The sequence below is a fragment of the Hyperoodon ampullatus genome, assembly GCF_949752795.1.
Source record: "Hyperoodon ampullatus genome assembly, chromosome: 3".
Classification (NCBI taxonomy): Eukaryota; Metazoa; Chordata; class Mammalia; order Artiodactyla; family Ziphiidae; genus Hyperoodon; species Hyperoodon ampullatus.
In genome coordinates, this window is record NC_136916.1 from 148,029,476 (window position 1) to 148,048,538 (window position 19,063).

Sequence of the window (19,063 nt, forward strand, 5' to 3'; positions counted from 1 at the left end):
AGTTAACCACTTTCCTTTTGCAGACTCAATTTTCTGCTTTTGGGACTGCATTATCCTCAAGTAGTCTGAATAAAGTACCCTACCTTGGGCTAGAACAGAGGTAGAGTGGGATGGGGTGGGATGTCAAGGGAAGGATGAACAGCTCAGGATTCCAGATTGCACGACTAGCTCAGAAGGCAGCTTTCTCTCAGAGAGCTCTCAGAAGCGTGGCCTCTGGCAATTGGTATACCTTTCCATCTTTTGCTCTACCCAACTGTGAAATAGCCAGATAAAACACTTACCTCCATGAAGGACAAAGGGGCCCATGGGCCACTCTGCAAGTGAATAACCTGCCAAGCACTCAACGGAGGTTGGGAGATGCAGCAGAAGACCCAAAGCATCATGACAAGACGGGCTCCAGTCCCCATCCCAGACCCTCCCCCATTCAATCCAGGCTAGAGAGTGAGGGGTGGAAGGGGAACACGGCAGGGAAAGGGCAGAGGCATGCATCGCATTACATTCCTTTCTTTATCTTCTCCTCCCCACCCACCAAGGAGTTCACACATTTACAGGTGACTCTGTGTGTATGGTGGGGGGCTGTGAGGATGGGGAGTGCAGGGGACATTGGTAATCGGATAATTGGAGCACAAGGCAGAAGTAAATCATCAGGGTCATGAGGGGCTGAGGCTGCAGTGTGTCCAAAAGGTGAAAAAGGAGGACGTGGAAATAAGCTATGGCTAAGAAGGCAGAGATGATACCAAAACAGGTAAGAGTGAGACTACAGGAGGGAAAAGAATAAAAAAAAGTCCATTGGTCAGAAGGAAGGAGGAAAAGGAAAGAAAAGGGGGGAGGAAAAAACATAGCTTCTTTTTGTTGTTGCTGCTTTTCAACTTTAAATTTTTCTTTCTTTTTGTCGTTTTATTTTGTTTTGTTTTGTTTTTAAGAATCTCACACCTGATAGTCCACGTTCCATCCATTTCGGTTCACCAAGGACAATGAAGAAATTCTCTTGCCTTTCGTATTCCTCCTCATCTACTATTTTAACCCTTATGGTTTTCCTGTAGGGACAACAAGAAAGAGAGTGTCGACTGGGTCGGTAGATTGGTTGGTCACCCGGAGCCCAGCCTTTAAAATCATTCCCCATCACTCCTGGCACATGCAGCTCAGTGCTGCCATGGTGGCTTTTGATAGGACTTGGTGGATTGTATTGCTCTTGTGTCAAAAATGGTCTTAGCTTTTCTTATCTCCTTGGTCATAGTTGTCCTTACAGGTGAGAGGGAAAGGGAGCCAGGAAGCAAGGAAAAGTTGGCAAAGGAAGGGATCCAGGAGGACAGGAGGGAAATGGGAAGGGAAAAGGGGGCTGATGGTGGGGAGGAGTCCTTTTCGATCCGGCTGACGGTTAGTAGGAAGTGAGTTGGGCAGCACATTCCACTGGGTGTCACATGGTAATTGGCATTTCTTTGGGCAGTAGGTGAACTGCTGGCCCATCGGGGGTGACCCAGGGCTCTTCTACAACAGGAAATATGTCAACAGTATCTATCTAGGGGTTTGTTTCCCTTCCTTGTGTCTATTCCCACTTCTTATGTGGGCCTCAGAAAGAAAATCTTAAAAGGAAAGTATTTATGAGGTAGGGAAACCAGAGAGAGAGAGAGAGAGAAGGGAAGGAAAGAAGGCCGAATTCTATTATCTTTCTCATTCTTTATCTCACAGGGCTTCGGTGGTGGGAAGTAAAATAAATATGTATTAATCACAATAGAATGTAGTATTCCTTTAATATTTACAGATGATGCACTCCTGAAAAATGTGGTAAAAATGATGTAAATCATCAATTCTAAATCATCTTTGGACTTCTATCATATAGCAGTGATGTGTACCAAAGCTGGCTTAAATGCTGATTACCAAGGGTCTGGTGGACATGATAATGGAGCTTTCTGTTCATCTCTGGGTATCTCAACAAAGCACAGTGTCTTTTAATAAAACCAAATCATACAGGGAAGCAAAGTTTTCTTGAAAATCACTTCCTTCCAGAGACTGGCCTGAGGCTGGCTCAGGTCCATTGTCTTTGGCGAAGTTGCCATGTGGGCCTGGGTCTCCCTGTGTGGCTTCTCCTGTTCCTTCATGGAACCACAGTGGTGTCAACGGGTCCTAATAGTGAGCCCTAATTGTTATTTTCTGCTTTTTCTTTTGTTTTTTTTTTTTTTTTTTTATTTTTGTGGGTTTTTTTCTTTTCTTTTCCTCTTTCTCTCTCTTTATTTCTTTCTTCTTTTTTGGCCTGGGACCTAAATGCTCTCTAAAGGGCAAAAAGGTGCTAACAAACAATAGCCTAAAAAGTCTCATCAGAGCCTCTGATGTTCCTGTTCCATTCTGAAGACAGGCTCAGCTTTGTTATCTATTAAGTGGTAGGCTGATCTAAGGTGCTTTGTTTGGGCACAGCACTTGCTGTGCATTTGTGGTGTGTGTGTGTGTGTGTGTGTGTGTGTGTGTGTGACCTTTTGGGCACTCTTTGGACACCTTTCCACACCTTGCTCATTGGACAAAAGACAAAGCTCACTGATTGTCAAGAAGCATTTTCTGGGAATCTCTCTTGCCCTAGATATGGTACTCTAGGGCTGTCTAAGGGATGTGAGCCTGGCCTGTCTTTCCACTGCAGGGATTCTGCTGTGGGATGGGAAGGGGGTGCTTGCTCTGTGACCATGGGCGTGGTCTGGAGGAGCACGATTGACATCTCCCTCTTCCACAGTATGATCCATCCAGAAGAGGATTTTCTGACTGTCTATTGGAGGCTGGGGTGTATGGGGCCAATTCAAATCAAAGGCAAAGTCTGCGTCCACTCTGAGAAGTCCTGTGACTTCTTGGGGAAGCCTCGCCTCAGGTCGGAATCCTCTCTCCCACTCTTCTAACTGCCTTCACACCTAGATACCCTGCATAGGGAAGACAGAAGACAGCAGGCAGGTCTTTGACCTAGACCTAGAACTCAAACCTGTACTTTCAGCTCAATCAAGGTCAGGGAGAGAAAACACACTTGCTAGCAAGGATATGGCAGATAAGATGGCTCCTAAAGCCTGTCTTGGGGAATGGGATGAACCACAAACAGAACCCAAATACAAATACATTGATTGTCAACATCCAGAGATTATCAGCTTAGCCCTGAGAAGAGCTGCGCCACGGATCTCTATGCTGAGAGCTGGGCCAGTTTCCCAGTGCTGACCTTCTGTCTGGGATTGCACTATCTCTTTCTTCCTTGTATCCTAAACCACTCAGGAGAAGCAGAGAGCCTCATATATGATACTCTCAGGGCTGTGGCTGGTGTTTTTTCTCTCTCTCGCTTTCTCTCTCCTGCGGTTTTTTCCCCATATCCATTTCCCCATTCTTGAGCATCCCTCTTACAATACCATGTGACAGGCTGTCAGGTGTTAGGACAGAGCTGGGTGCAGAGAGAAGAGAGGGGAAAAGAGAGAAACAGAAAAGAAACAAGGGACAGTGAACCAGAGAGGCAGAAGAAAGGGGAAGAGAAGGAGACAAATGGATTGGAGAAAGGAGGAAACAGAAGAGGAGAGGAGAGTGTTAACGTTAGTGTGCAGGACAGGGTACTACACCTTTCTGAAAACTCATATCCACCATGCGGGGGCCCATCATCTCAATGAAGTAATTCTTGTTTTTCTCATATGCCTCATGATCAATTACCTTGACGTGAATTATCTTGCTGTGGATGGAAAAATAAGTATCATAAACAAGGAGCAGAGTGGGGGGCCAGCCAGCCAGGATAAGAAACGGAAAGAGAAAGAAACAGTGAAAAGATCCAGAAAAGTCAAAGTTTGCCCCAACACCGTAGGGACACGGAGGAGAGTGGCCACCCCGGGCCCCCTTCCAGCCCCACTGGGCTCCTCCTGGGCTTCGTGTGGCTTCATGGCATGATCAGACTGGAGCTCAGGCTTTGAAGTCAAAGGATCTAGGTTCTAATCCTGGATATGCTAGGTGACCTTGGACGAATTATTTCCCTGAGACACAAACGGGTTGAATAATGCATAAATTACACCACCTCAGGGCAGTCGTGAGAGCTATGAAGTAATATACATATAAAGGCTCAGGCATTCAGGTTCTCCTAAAGTATTTGCTTCCTTACTCTCCCTTGCTTCTGGTGCAAGGGGGAATTTAAAACAATTTTTTTCTTTTGAAAATTAGCTGATATCGACTTGAAAGTTTTATTTTATAGAAAGGGTAGCGTGTGGGGGGCTGCAGTTGGAGGCTGTCCCTTTCTCTGTGGTCGTGGTTATCACAGGGAAGCCAGGAGGGCCATTTGGCTCAAGTCACACCTTCTGGTAATTCACAGCAGGCATCGAACACTACCGACCTGATCTCCAAATGAGCTTCTGCATTCAGAGGAATACACTGGCTGGATCACATGAACTCTAGGGTTCTCTGAATATGACTAGTTCATAAATCCTAAAATGATCTTGTGACTAGCACAATTATGTTGTTTTTTTATGTTAAAAGGAGTTGTTTTGTTAATTTAAACATTGAAAATTATAAACCAAGCCAGGAACCCTGTTTTGCATTTCTTTACTTTAGAAAAATGTATTACTAGGAGCTTTAATAACAGAGGTGGACCTGAGCTTCTCCCAGCCTTTGCTTGATGAGGGGGACATTTCCGGATCAGACCCCGGACAAGATGCTTAAGGTCTCTCCCAGAGGGTGTGAGACATTGCCGGACGGGGGTGGGCACGGAGCTGAGTCTCCCCTCAGCGGTGGGAAAGAAGGGGCCACGCAGAAGCCCTGCTCAGCTGCCCACGGGCACGCACCCTTTCGCACACGGGTGCACCGAGCGAGGCCTGCCCTTTGTTGAGGAGACTGAGGCCTTCCGCTCCAGCCTTTATTCTTTTGTATAAAGTAGGAATATTGCTACATTCTGACTTGGAACAAACTCTCAGCTCTCCCGTGTTTCCCAAGTCACCGTTAGAGCTTTGCATGTCTACAGAGCTTCTGCAGGCCACACTGTAGATCCTGTAGAACCAGCTGTGGGTCCGTCGCTCCTGAAGTGAATGTAAGAGCAGTTACTAACCCACCCAGCTCCCGCCACCCCAGTGCTTCAAAAACAGACTCCAAACCCTCCTCACTTGCTACACCCACCCCCAGTCACAGGAAAACCTGGCTGGCCACCAGAGATCGTGTGAGTGTCCCGCCTCTGAAAGGCCACAATACTTTGGCCTTCCCTCCTCCAGGGCCGTGGCATTGGGATGGGAGACTGCGACCGGGGATCAAACCCAGCCCCCTCCTCTCACGAGCTGGGCCTCGGGCAGCTTGCTAGAGCTCGCCAAGTCTCATTTGTAAAGTGGAATACTAATACCTCTTCATAGCGTTCTTAACTGAGAAAATGCACGCAAAGCACTTGGCAAGGTGTGTGTTCCCTCGTAAATATTTAATAAATAGCAACTCTCATTACTAAGAGTAATATGACCCCAGTCTGGTGGTTTGAGAGTAACATGTAAAGAAATCTTTTCATCTCCAGTCACTGAGTCAGAGAATAAAAGGAAATCAAGCAATAGAACTGGTGACCCAAGAGGTGGTACAGGCTGGAAATAGATGTCAGGTCAAGAAAGAATTGGATAAAACAGGATGAGAGATCCCAGATGGGTTCTTAGAGGGGCTTGGCATGTTAAAGGTGGTAGCATGGAGACAGACTCATATTCTCCCCAAATCTGGTTTTGTGCCCCTGTCAGTGACAAGCTCTGGGTTGGACACACCCCACGTCAGACACAGCACGGCTTGTGCTTGTTTGATTTTTAGTGAACAGATAAACAGAAGGAGAGAAGCCACTGACAACTTAGTTGAAGACAGGGAAATGAGGCCAGGCATTAAGCAGTGGCAAGAGAAACTTAGGTGAGCTAGGTGGAGCCCCCAGCTGGAGGGTATCATGAGCGGAGGAGGCACAGTGTAAGACTCCCTCCCTGAGACGGCTCGTGCGGAAGGCACCACATCTGTTTGGGCTTAAGGTGTTACCTTACCTGGAGAAAACCGAGAAAGTTCGCAGTTCTGCTCAAGCCACACATGAGGCCACAAGAACATTTAAATTTATTAAGAGTCACCAGCCAGGTCTCGCGTTCTCTTTCCAAACTTGTTCTCCCTCATTTCAGTCGATGGCACCATCATCTATCCAAACCCAGAATCACCCAAATCCTTCCTCTCCCTCATCCCTCCCCATCACCAGCCCGATGCCCATCTCTGACCCTAAAACATTTAATTCGCCTATTCTGCTATCAAGACCTAGATCAAAGGCACCATTACCTCTTCCTTGGACTTTACAACAGCCTCCTAAGAGGTTTTCCTGCTCCTGACTTTGCCCTCTTCCTTAAATCCCTTTCCTAAATGACAACCAGGGTTATCTATTGAAAATAAAATCCAGGTCCTATCATGCCTCATTAAGTGGAATAAATACAAGGTCTTTACCACTGCCTATAGGATCTTGTATAACCCAACTTAATTCATCACGCTGTCCTCTTGCTCATGGGTCCCAGACAGACTGGTCTTTCTGTTCCTCAAATCAAGTCCTTTCCCACTTAGGGCATCATCTTTGCTGTTCCCTGTGCCTGGGTCCATGCTTATCCTCGTCCTTTTGGTTGTCTCATAAACATTCCTTCCTCGGTGTGGCCTTCCATGGCCACGTTATCTCTTTGGGTCTCCCTCCCCACCATGCCCACCTCTCCAAACTGGGTCACCTTCTGTCATGTTCCATCATGTTATTTCCTCGGTTCATTCCCTTCACAGCCCAAAGTCAGCTGGGTAGGTTATTAACTTACTTGTTTACAACCTATCTGTCCACATTAGAGTGTAAGCTCCCTGAGGACAGGGAGCGTGTCTTTCTTACTTGCCACTATAGTCCTAGTGCCTGGTGTAGAGGAGGCCCTCAATCATGTCTTCCCAAGTGACTTGCTAGTGGCGAATTTCTAACACATTAGAAATTCACAAAATTTCTAATTTCATGAAATTAATCAGAAATTCATGAAATTAATCATGAAGCTGAAGCTTCATGAAATAACTCTACTCTGCCTTTTCACAGTAAAAATGTAACTCATTAGGAACAAAAAAATCTACTGAGGGCCACTTTGATGGAATGACTAAGCATTCTCAGTGGCACAAAGAGGCCAGAAGCCCAAATGTCATTGAACTACACCCTCGGCGTACTTAACCTACTCTATTTGTCCAGTCTTCAGGAGCTGTCTCCAACAGCAAGCCGGGATCTAACTCATGGGTTTAGGCTAGGGCTTTTTTTTTTTTTTTTTTTTTTTTTTTTTACGTGGGCCTCTCACTGTTGTGGCCTCTCCCGCTGCGGAGCGCAGGCTCCGGACGCTCAGGCTCAGCGTCCATGGCTCACGGGCCCAGCCGCTCCGCGGCATGTGGGTTCTTCCCGGACCAGGGCACGAACCCGTGTCCCCTGCATCGGCAGGCAGACTCTCAACCACTGCGCCACCAGGGAAGCCCAGGCTAGGGCTTTTGAGCCCCATATCTCTCCTATTCCCAATTCCTCCTTCTGCCCAGTGGCAGTAACTAAATGGTCATGGGGTCAGATCATCCTAAGCAGCTGCTCCTAAGAGCCAGTAATGCTTTCAGAGGCTCTAGGCCTGCACCTGCCTCTCCTCCGAGCCTTCTGTGGAAGGAGGTTCCAAAGCATGCAACGTTCCCAGCTAAGACCTAACTGTGCTGCCTGGAAAAGATGCCCCCAGGAGCTCGCCCACCCGCAACCTTGAAGGGATTAGGAAGCACATTTCTGGGCTTCCTGGCTGGCCTCTCAGAACATTCCTTTATATGAGGACACCCAATTCCAAATCAGGACCTTGTGAATTTCACTTTACACAAGGAAGGAATCTAATGTAATATATACATGTACATTGCCTTCAGTGCCATGAGAACTTTCTTACTTCATCCTTACTTCAGCCACGTAAGCTAGGTATTATTCCTTCCACTTTAAAGATGAGAAAACAGAAACTAACACACCATTGTAAAGCAATTATACTCCAATAAAGATGTTTAAAAAAAAATAAATAAAGATGAGAAAACAGATGCTCAGAGAGGTTAAGTAACTTGCCCAGAGTCACACAGCTAGTAAATAGCAGAGTTGGGATTTTGGCGTATGTCGCCTATTACTCCTATAGCATATTTTGTAAAGCAGGTGGATAAACTCTGGCTGCCATTCCTAAGCTGTGGCCACAGTAAGAACCCTAGAATTCTCCCATTTAAATTCAGGCAGCATAGGCAGGTAATAAAGGGATCTGCCTCTGCTTTGCGATGTGAGTACCTGGCTTCTTAACCCTTTGGCCCTTCCTTGCTGGAAATAATCTCTAAAGAATCTCTGACTTGGTGACCTCTTCCCTCCTGATTTCCACTAAATGACTCTTCACCACATCAACAAGAGTTCTTTTTCATCATTTCTAAATTTATCCTAAGTGCTCCAGGCCACCTAATGCTCACAAAGCTTCCTTGACCTGGGGTTGCAGAGCAGAGCTGGCAGCAGAACTGTTAGCCTTTCTGTGGGAGCTTTCAGAAGGCTCACATCTGTGTTGGGTTCTTCTTTTAGTCCTTTTTTATCTCTCTAGTTGGTGCCAGCAGCCCCCATCTCTTTCTTTGCCAAGTTTCTGGCTTTGAACCCGGGCTGAAAAAGCCCTCCCACCTCCAATCGCAGCCTGACAACCCAACACTGACACTCCCCCGACCCCTACCAAGGTCTGGGGAAAAAGCTTCTCATCTCATGAGAAGGCTTAGGATGCTGTCATTGATTTTTCTCTTGAAAATAGGTGTGGCATAGGGTCCCCGAAAACAGCGCTTCTCAAACTTTGGTACGCATATGTTTTCCCTGGGAATCTTGTTAAAATGCAAATTCTGATTAGGTAGGTGTGCTGTGGGGCCTGAGAGTCTGCGTTTCTAACAAGTAACCTGGGTATTCCTATGCTGCTGGTCCAGGGCCCAGTACTTTTTGGGGAATTCTCTCTGACTCTACTAAAAACTTAGGGAAAAGGAGGCAGCTATTCAAACACTACTGCCAGTCAGGGAGATGGGGGCTGGAATCAAAGTGTAGCATTTCAGCCAAAGGCTGGAGTTAGGTCCATTCTGACAGTACATTTTGAGAGGGAAATTGGAGTGCACCCAGAACAGGGAGACTAAGACGATGAAGAGTCTAGAAACCATGTTTCAAATTAAGTGACTAATATTTAATAGTGCTTACTTTATGCTAGGCACTGTTCTATTCTGGAACTTTAGTTATATTAAATAATTCAATCTTCACAACAAACCCATAAGGTAGGTACATGTCAGGCAAGGTGCATACATCATCTCATTTAGTTACTCTTCACCGTAACCCATGTAGGTAGGTACTGTTTTTATCCCCATTTTATAGATGAGGAACCAGAGGCCCAGAAAAGTTAAGAGACTAGCCCAAGGTCACAGTTAAATGAGTGGCAGAGCTGGAATTTGAACTCAGACAGTGTGGCTCTAAAGACTGAGCTTCTAACTGGGATCTGATATGTGAATCCGGAGGAGAGATGTCTCCTGGGGGAGATGGTACCCACTCCAAATGGTTCTGGGGCTGTCACAAGTGGTTCGTCCAAAGGACGGAGTCCATTGGAGGGGAGGCAGAATTCAACTCTACCACATACCATTACATCAAAGAGATGAACTGTTTTGTTTTTTTGTTTTTTGTTTTGCATTACGTGGGCCTCTCACTGCTGTGGCCTCTCCCGTTGCGGAGCACAGGCTCCGGACGCGCAGGCTCAGTGGCCATGGCTCACGGGCCCAGCTGCTCCGCGGCATGTGGGATCTTCCCGGACCGGGGCACGAACCCGCGTCCCCTGCATCAGCAGGCGGACTCTCAACCACTGCGCCACCAGGGAAGCCCGAGATGAACTGTTTTAAAAGGGAGTTATCGCCCCTTTCCTTGTGGCTAGGGTGATGACCATGCATGAAAAAGGCTGTGGAAAGGATTCTGCGTGCTACAGGAGATCAAGGAGATGACCTGTAAAGAAAGGTCGACACCCAGTGGTATGCTGGTAAACCTGCTCATTGGAAAAAAAAAAAAAAAGGAGCCCTGATTTGGGGTGATGCCTTCCATGGTGTAAATACTCCCACTATGGTCAATTTTAAGGTACTAATTGTTTGAACAACCAGCTTGCAAAAATCTTAAACACTTAACAATCAGCTCTTATGAACTGGTAAGAGCCAGTTCCAGCTGACCACCGACAGTGTCAGCTTCTGCCAACATGTTCGAGAGAGGTTATGTTGAGAAAAGGTAGTTCTGATCGATTTACAAATTATTTTACCACATGCTAGTGTTTGCTCAAAATGGGTAGCTATCTGAATGAGCTTATTCAAACAGGCCTTTGGAAAAAAAAAAAAAAAAGGCTCAAAGATTTGGCTTTTAAAAGGAATGTGGGTGGGTGACGAGGCTGTGGTAGATTGAATTTCCAAAATGTCCCCTCTTAGGTGGAGCCACTGCCAGTGGCTGTGGACTGCGCCCTCAACTCCACTTGCATGATGGTCCTTGTTGTGGTTTGGTTTTGTTTTGAGGAAAATATCCTGGGGTAAATTTTAGTCGACTGTAGCTAATTTGTTTTAGAGGAATTTTGTTTAAAAGAAAGGGATCATTCTGAACTTTGCAATGACCCCTTATACATTTTCTGAAAACGAAAATGATCAGCCATGTGAAAAGATTTTTCAATGAGGATGTCTGCATTTTATGAAAAGCCAGAAGTTATTAGAGGAAAGCAGTTGTTGAATCTTTCAAATATACTTGATCATGCACAAACTGTAAGTATTTTTTCCCTTAAACTGGAAATAAATCTATATCTGTTAGAAACAATGTAGCCATAAGATGTGAATCTGAAGAATTGTGTTGCCAATACTTTATAGCAAGTATAGAAACCAAAGTGATTTGAGTTTGTAAAAACGCAAAATAGTATGAACAAAATTTGCACTATACCAGATTTGAACATCTAGTGAGATTCACATTCATACTAAGTTTTTAGCATTGTGTTCTTCTGCATTCATTTTTTACTTTTATTATAGGTTCAAAACCCAAAAAAAGTCCCATCTTACATAACATTGTAAATCAACTATACTTCAATAAAAAAATAAATAAAATAAAATGTCCCATCAAAGATGTTCTGCCCTAATCCTTGGAGCCTGTGAATATGATACCACCTCCATAATGTTATGTGATATGTTATGTTATACGATACAGTTGACCTTAAAATAGGGAGATTATCCAGGTGGGCCTGACCTAATCACAGGGGTCCTCAAAAGCAGAGAGCTTTTTTTCTGGCTGAAGAAGTGGAAGCCAGAGCGATTCATGCATGAATCCCTTTGAAGCATGAGAAGGACTCAACATGCTGTTTCCGGTTTCAAGATGGAGGGCATCACATGAGGAGGAATGCAGGCAGCCTCAAGGAGCAGAGTGGTCGCTGGATGACAGACAGCAAGGATGGGGGCCCTTAGACCTAAAGCCACAAGCAATTGGATTCTGCCAACACCCTGAATGCGCTTGGAAGCGGACACTTCCCCAGAATTTCCAGATAAGAGCCCAGCCACCCAAACTTTGATTTCAACCTCGCGAGACCCTGAGCAGAGAACTCAGCCATGGCCATGCCTGGACTTCTGAGCTATAGAACTGTGAGATAGGTATTGTGTTACATCTCTAAGTTTATGACACATTGTTTCACAGCAATAGGCAACTAATATGAAAGGCTTTTAAAATGTTATTAAGTCAGGAACTGAGCCAGATAATCTCTTAGAACTGTCTTGCAGTGTCTATTTTGTAATCAGACTATGTCATCCTGATGGCAGGGCCACTGTTAGGCTCTACGGCACCTTTGTGAGAAACTGAGAAAAGATACAGCCCTGGAGATACACAGCTTGGTGAGGAGAGAGCGCCTTCCTCCGGCTTGCAGAGCAGCATGTCAGGGCACTGGGCTTGGTGTGGAGAGTGCTGGCTAGATTTTCAGCCTCCACTTAAGGGCCTTTATGCAGTGCACAACCTGCACAACTGTACATGGCAGTCCTGCTTGGCAGACTTTTGCCTGATTCATTATGCCACACATGTGCCTGAACCAACAAGAATATGGGACAGGTGGAGGCAGAGACATGGATTTCATTGAAGAACTTTCTGCAACCTGGGGGAGTGGCCAGGAGGGTGGGAGGATGAGCAGGCAGGGAGGTACAGAGTGGGAGGGAAGGATATTTGGGTCTGCAAGGAGGAGTGTGCACAAATGATCTTTGCTGTTTTGGCATCTATTCTGGACCCTTCTGATGAGCCTGCTGCTGCTTGCAATTTCTCCATACCTATGACTAGCAGTGCTGATCAGGGAAAACCCACAAGGATGCAGCTTCCCCTAGGCAAAATGTAGGAACATTCTGTCTCCACTGACAATTAAGACCTGACTGCTGGGCAAGTCGATGGGCGCACACCCATATATTTGAGGACTTGATGTGCATTCTGTCCATTTGGGAATGTCTGGGCTCATCACTGGGCACTGTAACTCATGACCGATTCCTTTGCTCTCCTAATCCCCACTTTTCCCACACCTGAAGGGCGAGCCTCTTACCTGTGCCTAAAGGGAAAAGGACATCTGAAATGACTGTATGATTATGAACCTAAGGCTCCAGGGTTTGGTCAGAGGCAAAATGGTGCCAAAAATCCTAAAGGGGCCACTCATGCTGTTTCCCAAAGTTCAGGGCAAAATGAGGAAAAAATTTAATTTCTTAGGTCTTCTAAATAGGCACCGTTTCTTTCGTTCTTTCTTTTTTTTTTTTTTTATTAGTCTCTGCTTTATAACAAAGTGAATCAGTCATACATATACATCTGTTCCCACATCCCTTCCCTCATGCATCTCCCTCCCTCCCACCCTCCCCATCCCACCCCTCCAGGCGGTCACAGGCTGTCATGCCTCACAGAGCAGCTCTACAGGGTAGAAAAGATTTGAAATCACACATTTTTATCTCTCTACCTTTTCATAGAGGATAAAGACTGGACCCTTCATTCCAGGAATTAGATGCTCTCTGTAATGTCCATCCATACATCCACCCACCCACCCGCTCATTATTGATCAAAAGCCTGTTCCCACTCCCATGGAGCTTATAGTCTAGAGGTATGAACATTTACAGAAAGTACCCTTTTTCCCCTGACCTTTGCTTTTATGACATTTCCATAGCATAGGAGGTAATATTAAGAAATTTAGTGTCTCAGTGGAGGGCATCAGCTTACATTCCTCAGGCAGTTCAAGTCCACCTTGCTTTGAGTATACCGCAAACCTCAAGGAGGCTCCTAAGCTTGACTATTTCTCACGGCCACCGTGCAAAGATAAAAGTCTCTGTGTGTGCACTTGCTCACACATGTGGGAAAAGAGTGTGTTCCTCCATCGTGTAACTACAATGTCTCTGCTAGGAGAAGAGCGCTCTTCAAATCACAATAAAGATTTTTCCCCCTCTTTGCTGCCCTATGGTGGGGAGTGCTTCATATCCCTGATTGTGTGTGTGTGCATATGAGTGGGGCTATGACGGGGTGGGGTGAGGGTAAGGAATGTTCCACTGTACATTAGAGGGAGAATCTGGCCTTCTTGAAAGTAATCTCTGTAGGGGCCTTGCTTAGTTATCCTCAAAGGGGAATTAAATTTCCAATCCCCATGGCAGTGGACATGTGTGGGTCTCAGTTCCACATGTGACTCAGTTATCTACAGGCCTGTTTGGGTTCCAAGTGTGCCCTGCCTCACCCCAAGAGAGTGGGGTGGAGAGAGAGGACGATTCACAGCTCCAATTCTCTTCCTCTTCTAAGTCAACAGGGGGAGTTAAGAAATAAAAAACCACCGATGATCTGAGAATAAACCACTTCTGCGCCTTGAAATTGATAAATCCCTTTCTTGGAAAGGTAGTGAGAATAATCTATAAAGTCATTTTATTTAACAGTGTGTCTGCTCCAGCTCCGAAGAGAACAAGTGACTGGTTATCTGATTCATGGCTTTGGAGATATTGGGTCTCTCTGTCTTGTTTTCTCTCTCTGCTGGGGATCTCATTTTTTCAGAATGATTTTGATCCAAGCAGAAAGGAGAGAAGTTTGTACTGTAAAGATGTGAAAATTCAGGTCCAAGAAAAAGCTTCTAAGAATTAGAAAGAGAGAAGAGCTGGCTCCTCAGGACCTGAGTCAAACACAGTCAAAGCTCTGCCTTCGACCTCACATTTCTGTCCACTCGAGCACTTATAAAGCCCATCCTTCTGGTGGATAATTTCTAGAGATCCCAGTGAATAGCAAGTCCAGGAAAGATTACTGTCCCAGGTCTAGGTAGAGAAACTCCTTCAATCAGTGACTTAACTACAGGAAGATGAGCTGATTCTACAAGCGTTTTGTTGACTGAATCAATCCACTACTAAGCTAAGGCAGAGCTGCAGCATTCCATCCATTCACGTAGATATCCACAGGAATGCTGGCCCTGGGGTTGTGCGATGCAGTGGCCCTGGATGAGAGGAGAGCATCCAGGTTACCTGTCAACCATTGTCACCATTTTTGGTGCATTGCATTGTGCGCCCCAAAAGGGTTGTCAGAAATTTCTGCCTATAAGACTTTTTTTTAAAAAAAAAAGACTAGCTTTTATTTTATTTTATTTTGGCCGTGCAGCATGCAGGATCTCAGTTCCCCTACCAGGGATCGAACCCGTGCCCCCTGCAGTGGAAGTGCAGAGTCCTAACCACTGGACAACCTGGGAATTCCCTGCCTGTGAGATGTCTAAATGACCTGTGTTCCAGTTCAGGGTTCTTCCCTTCTTCTACCTGCCAAAAAGCAAGTTCTTGTTTTGCACCACCTAGAAAGAAGATGGGGCCCAGGCTGTCAAAGGGTTGGAGTCGGCAGGGCTGAGTCCTGGCCCCAGCTCAGGACAGCAGTGCTGAGCACTGTACCCTCCGCTCCAATGTGAGGACCTAGCCTATTGCTAACTGGTGATCTCAGTAGGAACATAGTAGGCAAACTTCTTGAGGAATAGAGTCTAAAATCTGCAGCTCAGCTTTTCCCAAGCTGAGGGGAATGGAAATCCTATTTGCTTTGTGTAAAGGCCTGAAGTGCTGCTAATGGTCAATACAAGAGGCTGATACAGAATCGTGTAACAGATCCAGGGCTAGAACCAGGATGAGGCAAGCAAGGAGAGGTGCAAAAGTTAAGGGTCCACCAGGCAACTCAGTAATCAAGATAAGTAATATTTTATTGCAACATTAAAAAAAATAAGAATTAATGTAAAGAATCCATAATGAACAAAATACCAAAATTATAAATAAAGACAGGACCCACCCTGTACTTGCATGACTCACCTCACCCTAAACCTAATTCATTCCAGGGGTCATTTGGTGCCTTGTGGGATAACGGAGAGGGTGTTAAGCTTGGAAGCAAACGACGGGAGTTTGAATTCTGCTGCTGTTTCTTATTTGCTGCCTTCTCCTAAGGCATTCACCCTCTCTGAGCCTATACAGGAGGCCTTATTTCTCTCTTGGGATTTTTGTGGATAATGACATGAGCAAAAAAGCACAACCCTTGCTTTTGGAAACTACAGGTCTCACTCAAATGTGTGTGTGTGTGTGTGTGTGTGTGTGTGTGTGTGTGTGTGTGTAATGTGTAGGGCTCCTACTTCACCCTCTGGAACTAACCCCTTAGGCCTCTCGGGAAGCCACCCAACTTCCCCAGCCTTTCAGAGTCCATCCCTTCATCACTGCTCCCCCATCACCTGTGTCTATGCACCAGAGGAAGCCCCTGTCCTCTTGAGACAGGACTGATCTCTGCCTTGAACTCCCTAATCTTAGGCAAAACGGAGGAGACTGGGAGGGCAGAATGTCTTCTCTGAAGACACCACTTTTGAACTGTCCTCTGGACAGTGGCAGCCAGTTCTCTGTGGTCCTATCTTCTGCCCCCTGCCCTCGTCAGGCATGGTCCAGCTCTCCTTGCTGCCACACACCCCGCTCAAACCACAGTCACCATGGGCCAGGACCCTTGCAATAGCCACCTAACCCAAACTGGCTCCCTGCTTCCATTCCTCTTGCCAAATTAGAGTCCATTCTCTGCTCAACAGCCACGGGGCTTTTAAAAAAAATTGTAAAGAAAATCATAACATGCCACTCCCCTGTACTTAAACCCTTAGTGGGTTCCCAGTGCACTTAGAATAAAATTAAAACTGCATAATCGAGCCCTGAGTTCTAAAACCTCAGCATACTCAGAATCATCAAGAGGGCTTGATGAAACACAGAATGCTGGGCCCCATCCTCACTGTTTCCGATTCAAGAGGTCTCGGTAGGGCCCGAGAGTTTGCATTTCGAACAAGTTTCCAGAGACACTGACGCTGCAGGCTCCAGAACCACCCTGAGGACCTTAAGGGGCCTGCAGAGCTCAGCCTGGCTTGCCCCCAGCTTACCTCCTGCCACTCTTCATCCACTCTGCACAAGCTGTGCTCACCTCCTTTCCATTTTCTCAAATGCATCAACCTCATTCCTGCTTCAGTGCCTTTGCACTGTTTCCTCTGTCTGGGACTTTCCTCCTCCAGATTCTTATCACCAGGGCCTTTAAAATTTTTTTTATTATTTTTTTTAGCTTGAATTAAAAAAAAATTTTATTGGAGTATAGTTGATTTACAATGTTGTGTTAGTTTCTGCTGTACAGCAAAGTGAATCAGTTATACATATATCCACTCTTTATTAGATTCTTTTCCATTTAGGTCATTACAGAGTATTGAGTAGAGTTCACTGGGCTATATAGTAGGTACTTATTAGTTATCTATTTTATTTTTAACATCTTTATTGGAGTATAATTGCTTTACAATGGCGTGTTAGTTTCTGCTTTATAACAAAGTGAATCAGCTATTCATATACATATATCCCCATATCCCCTCCCTCTGGCACCTCCCTCCCACCCTCCCTATCCCACCCCTCTAGGTGGTCACAAAGCACTGAGCTGATCTCCCTGTGCTATGTGGCTGCTTCCCACTAGCTATCTATTTTACATTTGGTAGTGTATATATGTCAATGCCCAGGGTCTTTTTAAATGTCTCAGTTTACCTGTTACTTCTTTGTCCACCCAATCCAATTGGCTCTGCAACTACTCTCCATCCAATCACCCTGTTTCATTTTTATCTTCTTTACATATTTGTTTTATCTGTGTACAATCTGTTTCCCCCTGCAGAGTATAAGCTCCATGAGAGCAGAAACCATGACTGTCTCATTTACCAGTGCCTGAACAGTCTCTGGCACATAGGAGGTACCCCCCATATATATTTGTTCAATGAATGAATGAATGATTAATGAAAACTACTGAGTGGCGGAGCGAGGATTTGAGCCGGGGACTGACTGCAGAGCCTACACTTAACTCTTAACAAGTGATTATACTGGAAGCAGTGCCGGGGCAGACCGGTGCTGGCCTCCCTGACTCCATTCCTGCCCATATTACTCCCTTCAGAGCATTGTTATTGGGCTACACTTATGAAAAGATCACTTTAATCACTCCCCTTTCCCTTCCCAAACAAATCTAAACTCCTTTGGCCTTCAAAACATGCATGAATGGAGTCCCCTTTGGCTGGAACCTGACTCTGCTGTCACTTCAGTATTCAGTCATGACTTTAGTGAAGTGTTAATGGGCTCCATTGTTCCTTCCTGTGACCCATGCCAGGAAAACAATTTTCTGTTCCATCATTTAGTGGTTAAGAGCATGTGCCCTAGGGTCAGAGATACCTGGACTCAGTACTTAAGAGTTTTAGGACTTTTCTCCCAAGGCAATAGAAATAAAAGCAAAAATAAACAAATGGGACCTAATCAAACTTATAAGCTTTTGCACAGCAAAGGAAACTACAAACAAAATGAAAAGACGACCTATGGACCGAGAGAAAATATTTTCAAATGATGGGACCGACAAGGGCTTAATTTCCAAAATATACAAACAGCTTATACAACTCAATAACCAAAAAACAAACAACCCAATCAAAAAATGGGCAGAAGACTTGAATAGACATTTCTCCAAAGAAGACATACAGATGGCCAATGCGCACATGAAAAGACGCTCAACATCGCTAATTATCAGAGAAATGCAAAGCAAAACAACAATAAGGTACCATTTCACACTGGTAAGAATGGCCATCATTAAAAAAGTCTACAAACAATAAATGCTGAAGAGGGTGTGGAGAAAAGGAAATCATCCTACACTGTTGGTGAGAATGTAAATTGGTGCAGCCACTATGGAAAGCAATACGGAGATTTCTCAAAAAACTAAAAATAGAGTTGTCATATGATCCAGCAATCCCATCCCTGGGCATATATCCAGACAAAACTATAATTCAAAAAGATACATGCAGGGACTTCCCTGGTGGTCCAGTGGGTAAGACTCCTTGCCTCCAATGCAGGGGGCCGGCATTTGATACCTGGTGGATGGACTAGATCCTGCATGCACGCCGCAACTAAGAAGTCCGCATGCGGCAACTAAGATCTGGCGCAGCCTAAATAAATAAATAAATAAATATTCAAACAAAGATACATGCAGCCGAATGTTTATAGCAGCACTATTTACAATAGCCAAGACACAGAAGCAATCTAAATGTCCATCGACAAATGAATCGATAAAGAAGATGTGGTATATATATACAATGGAATATTACTGAGCCATAGAAAGAATGAAATAATGCCATTTGCAGCAACATGGATGGACCTAGAGATTATCCTACTAAATGAAGTCATTCAAAAGAGAAATATATATACCATATGATATCACATATATAGAATCTAAAATATGACACAAATGAACTTATTTATGAAACAGAAACAGACTCATAGACATAGAAAACAAAGGTGGTAAGGGAGAGATAAATTAGGAGTTTGGGATTAGTGGATACAAACTATTATATATAAAATAGATAAACAACAAGGTCTTACTGTATAGCAAAGGCAACTATATTCAATATCCTGTAATAAACCATAATGGAAAAAATATGAAAAAGAACATATATACACATGTATATATGTCTGTATATATGTCTGTCTCTCTCTATATATATCTGAATCACTTTTCTGTACACCAGAAACTAACACAACATTG

At 44.9% G+C, this 19,063-nt stretch overlaps 1 protein-coding gene across 6 annotated transcripts in view; it reads right to left on the reverse strand.

Annotated features, from left to right (window-relative positions):
• The window catches only part of SLC8A3 (solute carrier family 8 member A3), a gene marked incomplete at both ends in the record, with an annotated part of 124,295 nt that overhangs the window by 12,824 nt on the left and 92,408 nt on the right, over positions 1-19,063 (reverse strand). For 4 of the 6 annotated variants that reach the window (XM_079700251.1, XM_079700249.1, XM_079700253.1 and 1 more), the window contains one exon: positions 934-1,037. In XM_079700251.1, coding sequence (XP_079556377.1) covers positions 934-1,037 — 104 coding nt within the window. Of the gene's footprint in view, positions 1-933; positions 1,038-3,575; positions 3,683-19,063 lie in introns of all 6 variants that reach the window. The other 2 variants (XM_079700252.1, XM_079700248.1) reach the window with 1 other exon arrangement.